A 17,652-nucleotide genomic window follows, 5' to 3' on the forward strand; every position below is an offset into this window, starting at 1 on the left:
TTTGACAATAAGGAGGAAAAAACGTAAACAAAAAATACACCAGCTTCCATTTTCATAAAGACTACTGCTTCTCTCCTTATACATTTTCTTTAAGTGAAATATATTCACACTGCTCTTTAAATTATGGGATTAATAATATCTGCATGACTCTGATTTTGATTCTGATTATTCCAGTTTGATTACAGCAACTGCAATACACATCTGCTTTCAAGTTGTCCATGCAAACTGATGCTTCAAATTACATTTTCTCCAATGTTCTTAGACAAAAAACAAAGTGTTAAAACAAGGCAGCACATAAAAACATAAAGATAAACATACTGTACAGACATATACATATTCATACAGTACATACACATCCATCATGTATACATACACTGTACATGCTTATACATCCAAACACACCTTTATGAATAACTATAATCATACAATGAGGCACCTGAACCAGTGTCTACATGGTTAACAGTATATTGTATCTCATGTTCGCCATGACCAATTATATGGTGTCAAGTCAGCAAAAAAATCATACACAAGACTTTTCTATAAACAGCTGGTAGAGTATTAATTCCTTACAAAAAAAAAGTTACAAACATACCTGCACCATCAAGGTCTCCTCATTCATACACTTAACGCTTCTTTGTAAGCTACTCGCAGTTTCGGATTATGTTGTTAATGACATTGGAAAGTATATTATTTAGAAAAGGACAAAGCACATGTATTTACATGAAATATATATATACATATATTTATATTTTAAATGGTCATAAGCTTTTCTAGTCTTTTGACTACTCTGAGCACTTTCAATGCTCTGTAATTGTAGTTTCCATCCCATTCATACACTAACACACCGATAACAAAGCAGCAGGAGCAGCTTGGGGTTTAGTGTCTTGCCCAAAGACACTTTGACGTGTAACAGCCGGAGCTGGTGACCAAACACCTAACCTTCTGGTTTAGGGACCTCCTGTTGCACTGATGTCAGTGCTGCTCAGGCGGTCCAAGTTTCCGAGTTTGGAAGTCTTTGTTCAGACTAAAGCCTGGTTCACACGGCAGGATAATTACACCGATTTTGGCCCTGATTCTCCCCTTTCGATAATCTTAAGGATGCCCCGATCATCATAAAATAATCTTATAAAATCATCCTGCCGTGTGTGGTGTGTTAAGACCGCTCTCGTCTGGTCGCAAGAATGTCAAGACCGCTCCGATCTCAAATCGGGGATATTCAACATGTCGGATTGTTATGGCCCGATCTCTCATCATGTGTGGTGTTTTCCCCCCCGAGGGAAACCGAGCACGAGCCTGTTGACTGTGACGCGTAGCCAATCAGAAAGCGAGGTGACGTAGTAGCGAAAACACCGGTAGCAAAACAACAACTCACCTCCATATCATCATGTAGCAAGTACAGTTCATGCTCCCGTTGTCTCCACTCCTTTGACTGACTTTGACTTTTAAAACGTTTTTTTTTTTCAGATAAAAACAGCACAAATTATCCCTATTACATCCTCTTCGCCCGTTTGTTGACTCTGGAATCACGTTTGATCTCGAGAGGTTTTGCCTCGTCTGATCGGGGGACGTGCGCGTGTGAAATCGGTTCTTGTGTGGTGTGTTGATGTTGCCGTGTGGCCGCACACCACACACTGTACGACCAAAACTGTAAAACCTCCGATTATTTATCGCCATGTGTGTGGTCTCTAAAGTTTGGGAAATTGGCCGACAATTTTAAAATCCTGCCGTGTGAACCAGCCTTAAGGCACATTGTGGATTGTCAGTGTGCAGTGTGCCAGCGTGTGTCTTGTTTATTACTGTTCAGTCTGGAGCAACAGTTTCTCTGCCCACAGAAGCCTGAGAGAAATAAACAGCTCATGACATGAGCTTCACGGGGGGCGGGGGTCAGATTCAGAGGATTATAAATCTTTGCCTGAGAGAAGAAGCTCAAAGAGGAACCAGCTGAGAATAGCACGGACTCTTTCTAAAACTGGTACACAAAGCTCAGCCTGCTGCTGATCCGAGCTATAAAAACAGTCGCCACACTGACCAACCAGGAGCCCAAACAGTCAGCAACTTAATCTCAATGATAAGGAACAATTTTCTGTGACTGCGGCCCTTATCCTCTGACAGAAAACACTTCCCACCATCTGAATCAGAGTTTTCAACAAACTCTGTGATCGTCAGTTTGAACGGAAACTGTTGAATCCTTCCTGGTTTACGAGGCAGACATTCAGGTTGTTCTTCCCTTCGTCATGGGTTATTTTTCATGTAAACAGTCAAAGTCACAGAGCAGCTTTGTTTGTGTGTTGACATGGATGAACCAGAAGAGAGATTACATCAGGTGTTAGAATGCAGGACTTATCTGCTTCTCAGTCAGCTTAACGCACGTGATCTCACCCTCTTCACTTTTTGTACGATAGTTTGTTTATCTAAGAATGTGGGGCAGCACAGGTCATTGACACAACCTGCAGGGTGTTTTTTTTATTCAAATAAACAGAAAATCACATCCTCTGTAAGTAAAGGGTTAGGATTGGGAGTCAGAACTTATGAATAAGCTTTATTTAAATCCGGCAGAAAAGAATTCAGAAAAAAGAAACATGTCTGTCCATTGATCCTTAAAAAAATGACTTTAATTGAACTGAATGAAATTGCTGTTGCAGCTTTTGAAACAGTCACAAAAGATTTCTTCACATGGACATCACATGGACATTTTGTTATGAGATCGTTGGGACGGTCCTGCATGAAATCACAAGTCTGCTGCTTAGTGTTTAAAGGTTTGGCTCCAGCCTCAGCTCTTTGGTGTGTTTCATCTCGGGTGGGACTTTAACGCGTTATTTACAATTAATTAATTAATTAATTATAAGAATATAACACGCTAATTACAATTGATTAATTAATTGCAAGAATATAATGCCTTAATTTTTTTTAACACATTTAATCACAGTTTGCCTCATAAACAGCGTGAAAATGATTGTCATCGTTTCGCACTAGCTCCGCCACAAGTACAAACAAGAAGCGTTTGCAGCCTAAACTCGACCAAATGACTGATGACTGTCTTCAGGACCAAAATTAATAATTCAACGTCTGATAAACTTACAAATTCACTCGTTAAGTTGATTGCCCCGGACTGTAGACCACTATTAGTGGTAGAAGATAAGGGGTTCGAAAATGTGCTACAGATAGCAACGTGTGATCCAACTTTCCAGCTGCTGTGCAGAAAAACTATTTTAAACAAGATCCAACAGCTTTATGAAACTGAGAAGCAAGTAAAACTGGATGCATTGTGTTTATTCATCCACCAAAATTTAGATTGATAAGTGTTGATGCACTTAGTAATTAATTAATTATAAAGCCCTAATTTAATTAATTAGATTCATTTTTATAATCAAGTCCCACCCCTAGTTTCATCACCACTTTATCTTCTTCATGTCTTATCAAATAAAAGCCAACAAAAACATTTAGGTAATAATACCGCTCAATTCTACCAAAATTAAAGACAGCCTGTTTATCTGTTTGACGTCCAGCAGATTACTCTCCTTCTGCTCTGAAGCCCAGCTCGTCCTGAAACGGTGACACACCTGGCCGTGGGTGGCAGAGATTACAGAGTCGTGCAGACTCGCAGCCCAGCTCGGGCATCTGTCGGAAAATTTGCCATTCTGGAATTACCCTTCAACTCAGTATGAGAGCAGTTCATTCTGCTCTGAATAAACAAAAACTTAATTGTTCCTAAAGGGAATTTATTCCACAAAGAGAGTATGATAACATATAAGACAAAACACAACAACAACCATACAGGATGTCACATAATAATATGAAAATACAGTAAATACAGTTGTAGCGACTGAGTGTGGATTAAAAACAAACTGAAGTGAACTTGATAAGAACTTGAACTTATAATAATGAAAATGAAAATTTAAATTGTTTATTCTACTATTTATTTTGTGAGGGCGTATAGTTTGTTTTGTTGTTGTTTCAAGTTGGAAGTATTATTATTGGTCAGACCTGACTCTGACTGGCATCCCTTCCCTTAAGACCAGACCCGTTACACAGTACAGTACATAACACAAAATATCATAAAAGCATCTCATTGCAGGTCAATTGAGCTTATTCGTAGCAAAATAAATATTGTTAGGTTTATTGAAAATACCTATTTTTACTTAAAAGGGATTGAAATATAAATACTGTCGAGAAGAATAATTTAAAGGATCCTGTCATCCAACCATGTGCTGGTTTGGCCTGTTTTAGAGGATAGTTTATTACCAATAATTATTTTGTTGATAATGAAGTTTAGACAAATAACGTTTGAGATTAGTGTTCTTACAACGATGAAAAGTTAAAGGTGGTGATAAGACCTGGGCAAATCTTTTTGAGATGTTTGTACAAACAGAAAACTCTCATAATGACATGATGGTATGTCAACAAAACTGGTGAGGAGAGTGTCGTAAGTGAGAAACAAGTGACGATTGTTATCTTACTGTGGCTCCTGTTGTTCTTTTTGTCGGCCCTGAGCTCACAGGCTGTCCATGAAACTCTGTGTGTGTGTGTGTGTGTGTGTGTGTGTGTGTGTGTGTGTGTGTGTGTGTGTGTGTGTGTGTGTGTGTGTGTGTGTGTGTGGAGATAGATAGATAGATAGATAGATAGATAGATAGATAGATAGATAGATAGACAGACAGACAGACAGACAGACAGACAGACAGACAGACAGACAGACAGACAGACAGACAGACAGACAGACAGACAGACAGACAGACAGACAGACAGACAGACAGACAGACAGACAGACAGATAGAGAGATAGAGAGACAAAGAGACAGAGAGACAGAGAGAGAGAGAGAGAGAGAGCAATCTTCCAGGTGAATCTGGGCATTTCGTAAACAGCACAGTGGATGACAGTAGAAGCACCACCTGACCAACTTGGCCCTGATTAACCTAATAAGCTTAAAATCTTATCTAAATGCCTTTATGTGTGTGTGTGTGTGTGTGTACGCTTATACCCTTAACCATCTGTGCATCCTGAAGGAGTGAGAGGAAAGAGCCCCCCTCCCTCCGCACTCTGTCTTATCCTCTCAGTTCCTTACCATCGAAAGCCCTTGTACTGATCACTTCACTTGACAGCTTTCACCACAATATTCAGAGGAGAAAGCTTACAATTTGTTTAAACTAGCTTTTCGCAATTCTGGGATGATTACAGAAGATCTTGCCTGATCAGACACCTACCAATGGATCCTACTTTTTAACAGCGAAAGAGAAGTTTGAAGCTGTCCTTAGAAGCAAAATGGGCTGCTCTCCGTCCAAAGGGAAGCTATTTTCAAAGCCAAGTGGAACTGAGCCTCAAAATGCTTTGCATGCTGAAGCACAACCAACCAGCATTATTTCCACAACAGCACAACAGGACGTTGTTGATTTCAAACCTGACGAGGATGAGGAGAGCAAATGTTTGAAGACTGACGAAAAGGAAAATGAACCTCCATCATGCGTGGAAGAACAATCTGTGAAAGAGACCAACCATTCTCCTTTGGCTTCAATCACATCGGCTGGCCAAAAAACAGAGCACATTAGAGAAACAGAGGTGAATGCGTTGCCACAAAAACTAGATGATGGGGTTGTACAAACAACTAATATTAAAAAGATGGAAAAAAGAAAGAAAAACAAAGGCAAAAAAAGGTCTTCAGAGAGAAAGAAGTCCTTTACTGTTCCAGTGAAGGTGGACTTCCCTCCACACATGGTGAGGGCTCACCAGGCAGCCTACGCCTTTCTGAACCCAAACATCTCCAAGTATGAGACCCTGCTGGGTCTGCTCGACCAGGCCGCTCAGACACAGCTGTCCCTCCAGCCCATGATGTCTGCTTTGGTGCTGCGATTTGAAGAGATAAACCAGGCTCTAGAGGAAATGGCTGAAGAGGGGGAGTTGATGTTAAAGGAGCATGGGGACTACATGGCCTTACCTTCAGGGATGTTGGGTCCAGCTGTGATGCTAACCAAAGCCAGAAATACCATGGCAAGTCCACCTGAGCCACCTCCAGATCTGTTACAGCAACTGCTCCAGCATTCAACAGAGAAAATGAGGCTTGTTGGGGGTTCAGTCCAGGCTCTTGGTGATACCACCCTTGAAGAAGCAGTGGAATATTTTTCTTCACTTTCTAAACTTCTGTTTGAGAAGCTGCAGGCCAAGCAGACAGCAGAGCAGAGGGTGACTCAGGTGTTGGCACAGGTAGAAGGGGCTGCCATGAGGAAGTCAATCCTAGAGGACACAGCACTGCATAGTGAGGATAGTGGTATCGGCGGAGAAAACGAAAGTCTGCCAGGCTCTGAGAGACACCGCAACCACAGAGGGAGTGCTGGGTCAGGAAGTTGTGGGTCTGGAAACAATGGTCATTGTGCATATGATAGCCAGTCAGGTAATTTACCCAACCTGGAAGACGATGAAGAGGATGATGAGGAAGAGGATGATGAGGATGAAGAGTATGAGGATGAAGAAGTGGATGGGACTGAAAGGAAGAGGTCAAACTCCTCTCCACCAGATCCCTGTCAAGCTCTTCTCTACTTGCGTGAAAACTACATACGGGATTGGCAGCCATCAGTAAAAAGGCCGCAGACTGCTGTCACTGCATCCAAATTTCACAGCCAATCATCTGCCAGATGTGTGAACATAATGTTGGAGCTACAAAGAAGCCAGAGGGACTTGGACCAACAAATATCAAAGATGGCTGTAGCAGGGTCCCAGAATAAGGTTTATAGAGCTGGTCTAAGAAGGCATTCCTCAAGTGGATCAGGAAGTGCTCAAAAAGGACCTCTGAGAACCAATCAGTCATCTTGTGTCTTACCAGCGTTGGCACCCCAACCACCCAAACGGCCATCAGTCAGAAGGTTGATTAATACCTTCAGCCAAGGGGTCGATGGTAGACCAGGACAGAGCCTTGCTAATATTCCCCCTCATATCAGGAGGCCCAGGAAGAGTGAGATCCTTCTGTCATCTGACACATTAAATTGTAATGAAGGGGTGTCAGTGATCAATGGAAACAATAACAACAATGGTTGGCCTGACGGTCGGGAGGAGCTTGATGTAGACAGCCTACCACCCCCACCCCCAGAGGTTCTGATGGATGATTCCTTTCAGAGTACTGAGGGTTTACCAGGTAATGGGACAAGGACACTGGACGATTCAGTGAGGAGTCTCCCAATGATTAATCAAAACACTGGAGTCTCCCAGCGCCTCAAGGCCTCTCTGCGAAATGTGAATGTGCTGCCAAACCGAGCCAGTGTGAGGGCAACACCTAACAGTGTCACCGAGGATGCAATGGGGGCACAAGATGTTGAACAGCAATCACAAACTGATCTGGATCCAGAACTTGAGAAGGCTAATGCTTTGTATCAACAGGCACGCAAAATCATTCACCTGTGCAATGCATCTGAAACTCCTGACAATAGAATGAGCCAAAAATATGACAGCAATGAATTTTATGAGGGTGAGATGGCTTCATCAAGTTTACCTGTGACAGCCCCACCAGTCTCTAGAGTCCGTCTGCCGCCATCTTGTCCTTCAGTGTGCCAGAGGTTTCCCACCCCACCTGTAATCAGACCTCAGACAGCTTCAAGATCTTCATCTCGACCAGGATCTCCAAGAAAAGTGATACGTGCTACAGACAAAAACACTCAAGAGATCATTCCGTCCGTGTCCTTCCACGATGCACGTTCAGTCTTTTGCCTGAAAGGGTCCCAAGACCCCTGCATGACACCTGGAGGTTCTGTACTTTCCAGACCAATGGGGGAGGCCTCCAGAGGCAGGCTAAACACAAGAGGAATGGACAACTCGACCCGAAGAACCCAATCAGAACAGAGGCCTGGTTTAGCCTCCAGCTAGGCCAAGAGAAATGTGCCTGTTGTCAAAAAACATTGGTAAGTAACTTCAGAAATGTGTACTATACCTTGCAGGTTTCCTGCTTTGTTGATCTGAAACTTACTGATAGGCCTACCAGTCATACTTGGCAAGGGTGCATTGTTTGTCAAAAATGGTTTTTACTTGAGTTTTGAAACAGCTTTTGTAAATTCATAAGCTTCAAATGAGCTGAATGTGTGTTTTTTTTAAACCATAGCGACACAATGTCTTATTATTTTAAAATGCAAATGGAGGTAAGGTTGTATCTTTTTGATAAGGGTATTGTAAGTTCAATAAAAGTGCCCAATATGGTTACTTTGACCTCTGGGGGTTGTTTGGTTTAGATCAACAGATGGCTATCTTAGAATGACATCATCTGACCATCTGCATTAACAAGACATACAAAACAGATCACACACCATGTAGTTGGGTTATGAAGCCGTACACGCCTAACCAGATGCTATTTTATTTATCAAACAGTGCAGGGTTTCCTTAGATAAATGTCTTTGTAGCTTGCATTATTCAAACAAACTGCGGTAAAACTCCAGGGAGAAACTTACAGTTTGTGTCTATTTTGGCGCCCCCTGTGGATGAAATATCTCTCTTGCTGATTTTCTCAAATTTTTTGCTAATTGAGAATCTTTGTCATGTATAAGAATTCTGGACCTGCTGACAAAGAGGCATTTTAGGCATTAGAAATAATCATAAAGAAATATTTCTTCTTGTGCTTGTGTTCTGGTTTGTTGGTTTAGATCAATGAGCAGAATATCTATCTTTGCAGCTTGCATCAATTGTAAATCTATTAACCACAGGACATGCCAGTCAGCGTTCCTCCACCAGAAGCCCATAGGAAAACATCTTTTAACAGTTGCCTGTTATCAACAACAATTTCCTGCTCCATATGTGGGATGACTAACCTGAGGCAGAATTTCACTGTCAAATACCATTTCATCAATTGTAAAAAAAAACTATGCATGCTCTTTATTGTGTGACTCATGCAGAAAAAGATAATAATAGTATTTACATCACATTAAGTATTCTGAATGTATTCGAAGAAAAAAGTAGGCTAAATATTACCATTAATAGAGCCTAACCACTCCACAAGAGACATGCCAGTGACAATCGCATTTATTGTGCAGATTACATACAGCTGTGAAATAACCATGAAGACATACAGACATTTCCCCTTATTTATTATGTCTTTCAGCACTGCTTATAAAGTCATGCACATTGTTGGTTTAGCTCCATGGATGTCACAAACAAAGACAGGACTTCACTCAAGAATCAGAAAATTTGGATGTATTAAAGGCACAATGTGCAACATTTTACAAATAAATACAGTGGATATCAAGTAAATCCTCTGTAAATGTCTCTCTGATTCATGACTGTCTACAATGCGTGAGAATCATGAGTCACACCAGCTGTGTTGTTTTCGTAGCTGTGTTTACATCACGTTTACATAGACGGGACAGCAGTTTAAGTCAAGGATTGGAGAAAAGACTAACATAGTCTACTCACTACTTATTTGAATGTCACTTAAGTGTCTTTTGATCACAGTCATTGCGTGTCAATTTATTTGTAATATGAAGCTTAACCAAAAAGCGCTAACATTCGCCTGCCAACACAACACTGCGGGCCACAGGCAATTGCAATAATTTTAGTCAGAAAGTTGCAGTTTGGTGCTTAACAAAAGAAATACAACTTTGAATGGTTTAGGAACCAAAGCTACTTTGTAAGGTTAAGTTTAAGATTAAGGTTTGAGCCCAAAGTCTGCACATCTACCTTATCACCTGTTTATACAGGGGGCACGTGCTACCATGAAAGCCAAAAGCACTTTCTGGCAGAAAGCCCTGAGGGCTGCTTGGCACGTAACAAGAGCCAACATCACCTTGCGTGTCCTAGTTGACTGACACAAAATGGATTATGTGTTGCAGGCACGAAATACACCAAAGCCCCTGTGAGGAGTTTTTTTTATCTGGACTAAATTAAAAACTGACACTTGTTTATGAACTACAAAAGTGACTCGATTGACTATTTTTCTTTTTTTTTTTTTTTTTCATTTCCTATAAACCTTGCCTGGGGTAGGTGTTAAAAGAGAAGATTTACTGCACACTGCAAAACAAACTTTTCTGACATTTCCACCACACTGCTAATAACTAAGAGTGACAATGTTTAAAGACAGCAGGAGGAGATTTTGTTTAATGACGTACACATGTAGGAAAGATCTGCAATTAGATCAAACTTACAACTTTGTCCACAGGGAGCACCAAAGTACACGAACAATATGTCCTCTTCGTAGCTTAACTTTAACTTGCTTTGACCGATCCTTGAGCAACATTTTTATCAACAACGTGTATATTCCAGTGGTTCCTCTCCCATCCAATTGTCTCTATACAGACTAATGGCTGAAACTGACTTCTGTTAACTGACCAAAAATTAACAAACGCAAGCTCAAAAGTTTGTCAAATATTACAAAGCATTATGATTAGGTGATAACAACAGCTACACCTTTAATATACAACTAGTATCAAATAGCTACAGTGACATCTAGAGGTAAAATATCCAACTACAACATCAAGTAATTTTAATATTTGGGCTGCAGGAGTTGTCTACAAACATTTTTTTTGGGATGTAATCTATCAGGGGAATCTGCTACAGATGCTAAACAGCTCCCCCTCAGCCTCCAAGATATCCCTTCTTTCCAATGCATTACCATGGCAACCACATTTTACACCAACAGAAGCCAGATGTAACATTTAAGGTGTAACTCCTGACTACATTGGATCTATTTCAACACCTTAAACATTAGTAGAGCGTAAACATCTGAATTACAAATAATAACTTACACACAGCTTGACCAACACGATGCTGACTTCAGCTCCAAAAGCAACACATCATGCATTTCCCATAATGCAATAATCTGTTATCTTTAATTAGACACTCCTTGTGATTAAACTCCTGATTGTTGAAAACCAAATCTTGGTCCAAAGTGGAGTTTTTATCTTAGGTTTTGACCCCTTTTAGTCACGTAAGATTTGACTTTATAATGTGCTCACTCTGAAATAAACAGAGCACCTGGGGAGTACTTTGTAGAGACCTTGATGCAAACCCATGGTTAAATCTTTTCAAACTGTTTAGTTCTAATTCAAACGTACAGTCACAGTGCCCAATCACCCCTGCCTCCACAGAACCCACATGCTCTAATCCTGATTGGATTAGTCCTCCTACCCCACCTCTCCACTCTGCTGACAGTGAGCTCTTCAGCCTGCCACCCCTCATAATCCCTCGCACACTGACTCTCCTCTTCTCCTCCTTCTTTCTTATAGGCCAAACTGTCCTCTGATAACGGGCGACGACGGCCAATCGGACACAAATTCACCTGTGACAACAGCCAAGAGCGCGGCCTCCATTGGTCAGGGGCTTCTCAAGTGAAGTGTGAAGCATATGGAGAAAGGGATTATTGATCAACAGGATTGAAAGTTTATATGCCTGATTGTTTGTCTTTTCGTCTTTGATTGATGAGCATTAATCCAAGTGTGGGTTTAACATACATTTATAAAAATTAACTAAAGTGGTTTTTACGTTGTTGAACATGTTTATGACTTCTTGAATCATTTTCAGAGTTGATAGCTAATAAATATACCAAACGTATTGTTTTCATTCCTTTGATGTTAAAAAAAAAACATGTTCATATTCTATTATAGCATATATTTGCACCCATCAATCCCCCAACTGTCCCTTTGGCTCACCGTTTAACATCAGAGCTCAGAGACAAAAGCATGATGAGGGTGTGTAAGTGTTTGCTTTACTTGAGTTTAATGATCAGAGGTTTCAGAAGTGATTTTGTATCTGTATTTTATTGATGTTTTGATGGTTTGTAATAGCTTCCTTTTCTGTTAATGATGTTTTCTACCTCGACTACGTACCAATTAAAGGGAAAATCATCCAAAAGCTGGTCTCACGATCTATTGTGTTGAACGTTTAAAGTTTGAAAATGCCATTATGCCCAACCAGTGAATTTATTTTTTGCCAATTACCTTATTGAATTAAAAGGTACTCCAAAGTCTGACTTTCCGGCAGCATTTAAGTTTTAAAATTTCTTATAAAAGAGGGGACATATACAAGAGACAAAGTTAAAGAACAGCTGTTATAAGACATTTTCACGAATGCACTCCTGAAAATATCTAGATTAACTCAGGAGGACTGCTGCTCTAGATATTCTCCTGACCTGGTTGTTCACACAGCTAGAGGTTATCCCTGTCAGACGGGAGGGGGGCGGGGGGTCTCCACATGAAAAGGATAAGGATAATCTTGAAAAACGTACATTAAAAAAACTATGCTCACTAGGAAGTAGTGGGCAAAGTAACACAGTTCTTAGGGAGGATACCTCCCTAAGGTGGCCCCATCTGAAAGTACTCTCTCTTGTTTACCTGCTAAGAATCATGTGCACTACTGCTGTGAAAATGAATGTTTCTCAGTGAAAGTCCACCAAGAAAAAATAAAGAGGACTTATCAGTCAATAGGAGAGAAAAAAGAGGAAGAGGAGTAAGTTTGTGGACACCTGCAGAAATAATGGTGATGAACGCTGATTGGAGGGCCACAATTAATGTTTGCCAACAGACTCTAGAATCGATCTAAACTAGCTTTTAGTCTATGGGTCAAGATCCAAAACACCACGTTTCCCATAATGCAACTGGATTATGTTATTTATTTCTCAAGCCCGAGTTAAGACGACCCTAATGACATTAAAGTTGTTTTCTCAGTCTCCGCAAATATCATCCGGATTCCGGGAAGACCTGAGTACTTCTCTAAGTGGCTCTAAGTCCCTGCAACACTTCTTTACAGGTTTCCTTTGGAGTGTGCTCAGTGTGCCAAGGGATTATTTGGAGACGGTAGTATAAATGTGCAGGCTGACGTTTAACATAGACAAATGTACATCCATACATAATTCATGTGTAGCTTGTTGCTCGGCCATTCTGATACACAACTTACTCAAAAAGTTCAGGAAACCAGTGAGTAGCACTAATGCGATTTAAAAGGTGTTACCCTTCCATGAAACTTTTAAGGTTAAAGTTTAAAATGATAGAGGGGGGAAATTAAACAAAAATCTACATGCTGTATTTGGGTTCTTGGCACGGCAAATTTTGCTCCTTCACCGTGACTAAACAGAAATCTAAATGGACATTTTCTTCAAATAACTCTCTCATTTTGATTCCTTACTTTTCAGTTTCTTCGCAACAGATAGAAATGTTCATTAATGAAGAATAAAGACTGTGAGGTATTTCTGAACTTCTTACCACCACAGCACATTCGTTTTAAAGCTGAGAGTCACACATTTGAATGGAGAGTGTTATGGTGAGTCTTGAAATCAGAAAGGCTGCCATCTGCTGTTTCAAGTATCAAAGAGGACTCAGAGGATTTCTTTATTCCTCTGGATCTTCTGAGAAAGCTTTTGACTTTCTGACATCAAACTTCATTTTTCAAATCATGTTTTTTTTTTCATTTTATTGCATTTGAAGTACTGTATATGACTTTAAGCTCTCGCTTTTTAGCATCTTCAAGCCTGTTTTATGGACATAAACCCTAGTTTACAGATGTTGACAGGTGAGAACCTAAAAAAACGCTCTAAGGTTACCCAACTCTGAAATACCTCTTAGACCAGGGGTGTCCAAAGTGCGGCCCAGGGGCCATTTGTGGCCCTTGAGTGGATTTTTTGTGGCCCTTGACTTCAAATCGAAGAATCAGAAGATTTTGGCCCCAGGCCTCATCAGATCGCATATTTCGTTCTTTTTTTTCTTTTTCATTTTAGGGAGGGGGACCTACAAAAGCCTGACTATTCTTTCCAAAAAAATAGAACACAACAGTTTCCCACTGCAATTAGTTATTGTGTGTTTACATTATTTTTTGAAGAGTTCAAAATACAAAAAGTTCCTTTCAATATTTTAAAAAAAACAAACAAAAAAACCCTGTGGCCCGTGAGCGATTCTAACACGACAATTTTGGCCCGCAAGAAAAAAAGTTTGGACACCACTGTCTTAGACCATTACCTATCTTATGGTCAAACACTCTTCATGGTTCTGAAAAAGATAATAAAAATGAAAAATGTGTGGTTTCGTGCTGTTTCAAAAATAAAATGCATGGTTTTTTTTCACAATCAAAAGTGATCTCGTAGAAAACAAAAGACAGAAACAAAAAAGGGTAAATTTTTCATAGTCTGAGATTGGATGTGAACAACAGGGCAGGAGTATTAAAGAGATTGCGATGTGTTGTTAACTCTAACTCTAAATACACTCAACAAAAATATAAACGCAACACTTTTGTTTTTGCTCCCATTTGTCATGAGATGGACTCAAAGATCTAAAATTCATTCCAGATACACAATATTACCATTTCTCTCAAACATTGTTCATAAATCTGTCTAAATGTGTGATAGTGAGCACTTTTGCTTTGCTGAGACAATCCATCCCACCTCACAGGTGTGCCACATCAAGATGCTCATCAGACACCATGATTAGTGCACAGGTGTACCTTATACTGCCCACAATAAAAGGCCACTCTGAAATGTGCAGTTTTGTCTCACAGCAAAATGCCACAGATGGCGCAAGCATTGAGGGAGCGTGCAATTGGCATGCTGACAGCAGGAATGTCAACCAGATCTGTTGCTCGGGCATTGAATGTTCATTTCTCCACCATAAGCCGTCTCCAAAGGCGTTTCAGAGAATATGGCAGTACATCCAACCGGCCTCACAACCGCAGACCACGTGTAACCACACCAGCCCAGGACCTCCACATCCAGCAGGTTCACCTCCAAGATCGTCTGAGACCAGCTACTCAGACAGCTGCTGAAACAATTGGTTTGCATAACCAAAGAATTTCTGCACAAACTGTCAGAAACCGTCTCAGGGAAGCTCAACTGCATGCTCGTCGTCCTCATCGGGGTCTTAACCTGACTCCAGATCGTCGCCGTAACAGACTTGAGTGGGCAAATGCTCACATTCGATGGCGTCTGGCACGTTGGAGAGGTGTTCTCTTCACGGATGAATCTCGGTTTACATTGTTCAGGGCAGATGGCAGACAGCGTGTGTGGCGTCGTGTGGGTGAGCGCTTTGCTGATGTCAATGTTGTGGATCGAGTGGCCCATGGTGGTGGTGGGGTTATGGTATGGGCAGGCATCTGTTATGGACGAAGAACACAGGTGCATTTTATTGATGGCATTTTGAATGCACAGAGATACCGTGATGAGATCCTGAGGCCCATTGTTGTGCCATACATCCATGAACATCACCTCATGTTTCAGCAAGATAATGCACGGCCCCATGTTGCAAGGATCTGTACACAATTCTTGGAAGCTGAAAATGTCCCAGTTCTTGCATGGCCAGCATACTCACCGGACATGTCACCCATTGAGCATGTTTGGGATGTGCTTGACCGGCGTATACGACAGCGCGTACCAGTTCCCACTAATATCCAGCAACTTCGCACAGCCATTGAAGAGGAGTGGACCAACATTCCACAGGCCACAATTGACAATCTGATAAACTCTATGCGAAGAAGATGTGTTGCACTGCATGAGGCAAATGGTGGTCACACCAGATACTGACTGGTTCTGAGTCCCCAGACCCTCAATAAAGCAAAAACTGCACATTTCAGGGTGGCCTTTTATTGTGGACAGTGTAAGGTACACCTATGCACTAATCATGGTGTCTGATGAGCATCTTGATGTGGCACACCTGTGAGGTGGGATGGATTGTCTCAGCAAAGCAAAAGTGCTCACTATCACACATTTAGACAGATTTATGAACAATGTTTGAGAGAAATGGTAATATTGTGTATCTGGAATGAATTTTAGATCTTTGAGTCCATCTCATGACAAATGGGAGCAAAAACAAAAGTGTTGCGTTTATATTTTTGTTGAGTGTAAAAACGTCTTTGAAAGCGTACTCTGATATGATTATATGAGAATAACAAGCTCTCCTATTTTACTATAAGCACTGAGCTGTTTACGGCTAAAATCAACTCTAAAATGATGAGTAGAGACATATTCACCTTATATCATATAATCTACAGTTAGCCTACGACTTTACAACCAGTGCTATATCAACTCTCCAAGGAGAGAGGGGAGATTAATCTTACCAGAAGAAATATCGCACTGACCTCCTGGTGTCACTTTGTGTGTGTTTTGTGTAATATGTGACTTTTAAATTTTAATCAGCTGCTGCTGAAAGAGAAGTAAATAACAGTGAAACCATCACTGGAAACATCTGTGTAGGACTAATATATACACATACAGCATATATAAGTGAGCGCTGACATCCTTTGATGTTCAGTTCATGAAGCTTGTGTTGTGCAGATCTCTGAATTAATGATGGTATGATCTCAGCATGAAGCCGTGTGTTGTTGTTTCTCTGCCATGAAATGATGCAGAGCTTGCAAACCTGACATCTCGTGTTCCTCCGATTCTCCACACGCTTCTCCAGCAGATTGATGAGAGGCTACATGACCAGTCTGTGAGATGAAAAGTGTGGACTACTACACGCAGGTGGTAGAGCGAGCAGGGAGGCGTGATTGGTTCATCAGGTTGGAACCTCGAGGCAGACATTGGTTCAAGTTTTTGCTACTGCTACAGATGATGGATTTTCTTTGTACCTTTTTCAGAGCACATGAATTGTTCATTGTTGTCAGGACCTAAAGACAATTTCAACCAAAATCAAAGAAAGTGCATCTATACCAACCCCCCCTTTGATATTACATATATTTATATAATTGCCCATCTATAATCTAATATCTGAATCTAACTCTGTGACTTGTGTTTTCTAACTGGTACTAACATCTAGACACTTTACTCTCTGCTGTTCTTTGTATCCAACTCTGTGATTGTATTCTAACTTGTACTAACACCCTTGACACTTATTCTTCCCTGACTCTATTCTTTATTGGTTAAATGTTTTAGTATAGTTGCACTGTCGTTATTTGCTGCTCTGTGTGATCCTTGAATTGCCCCCCGGGGACAAATAACGTTTTTTGAATTGAATTGAATAAGTGTCACGGGTGCGGGCGGAAAAGAGGGAGGAGGACCCAAGTGCAGCAAAACAAAAATATTTATTAAACAAAAGGCAAAACAAAACCTACTCAAATAATAAATCCAAAAACATCCAGAAAGGCACGGGAACAAAATTCCAAAAACCAAATAAATCCAGGGAGCAGAGTGAACAAATGACAGCTCAGACTAGGCATGACACAGACAGACTATCAACAACAATGAACCGACAAGAGACTGAGGAAAAGACAGAGACTAAATAGACAGGGGGTAATCAGACACAGGTGAGACTAATGAGACAAGTGAGGACAATCAGGGTAATCAAGACAGACGGGAAACACAAGGAACAAAGAACACAAGACCAGAAAACTGATGACTAGTACAAAGTAAAACCTGACACCGAAATCACAACCTAAACCAGATCATACAAAATAAAACAGGAAACACTAAAGACGAGACTGAGAAACATTAAACACCAAACTAAGAACCTTAAAACACAAGTAACACAGGAAACAAGTCTACAGACCACATAGGACACAAGGATACAAGGAAACACTAAAGACTAAAGTAAACCACACAAGGAATCATACACACGCAGAACATGAGGGAAAGAATGGAAACTAAAACAAGATGAAATACAGAAACAAAACCAAACCATGACAATAAGTCAGTAAAGATAATTTCGTCCTTTGTTTTTTGGCAGTAAAAAACATTAGTGTTAAATTTATCTGCTTTTCTAAGACTGACACATGAGGCTG

At 40.7% G+C, this 17,652-nt stretch overlaps 1 protein-coding gene across 1 annotated transcript; it reads left to right on the top strand.

Moving 5' to 3' along the window:
* Window positions 1-5,103: 5,103 nt before the first annotated feature.
* On the top strand, window positions 5,104-11,764 carry pcare2 (photoreceptor cilium actin regulator 2). Its single transcript, XM_079356264.1, has 2 exons — window positions 5,104-7,877; window positions 11,184-11,764. Exon 1 carries the CDS (start codon window positions 5,257-5,259, stop codon window positions 7,840-7,842), a length of 2,586 nt encoding a protein of 861 aa, XP_079212390.1. The 5' UTR covers window positions 5,104-5,256; the 3' UTR covers window positions 7,843-7,877; window positions 11,184-11,764.
* The last annotated feature ends 5,888 nt before the right edge of the window (window positions 11,765-17,652 follow it).

This window comes from Symphodus melops (genome assembly GCF_947650265.1).
Source record: "Symphodus melops genome assembly, chromosome: 1".
Classification (NCBI taxonomy): Eukaryota; Metazoa; Chordata; class Actinopteri; order Labriformes; family Labridae; genus Symphodus; species Symphodus melops.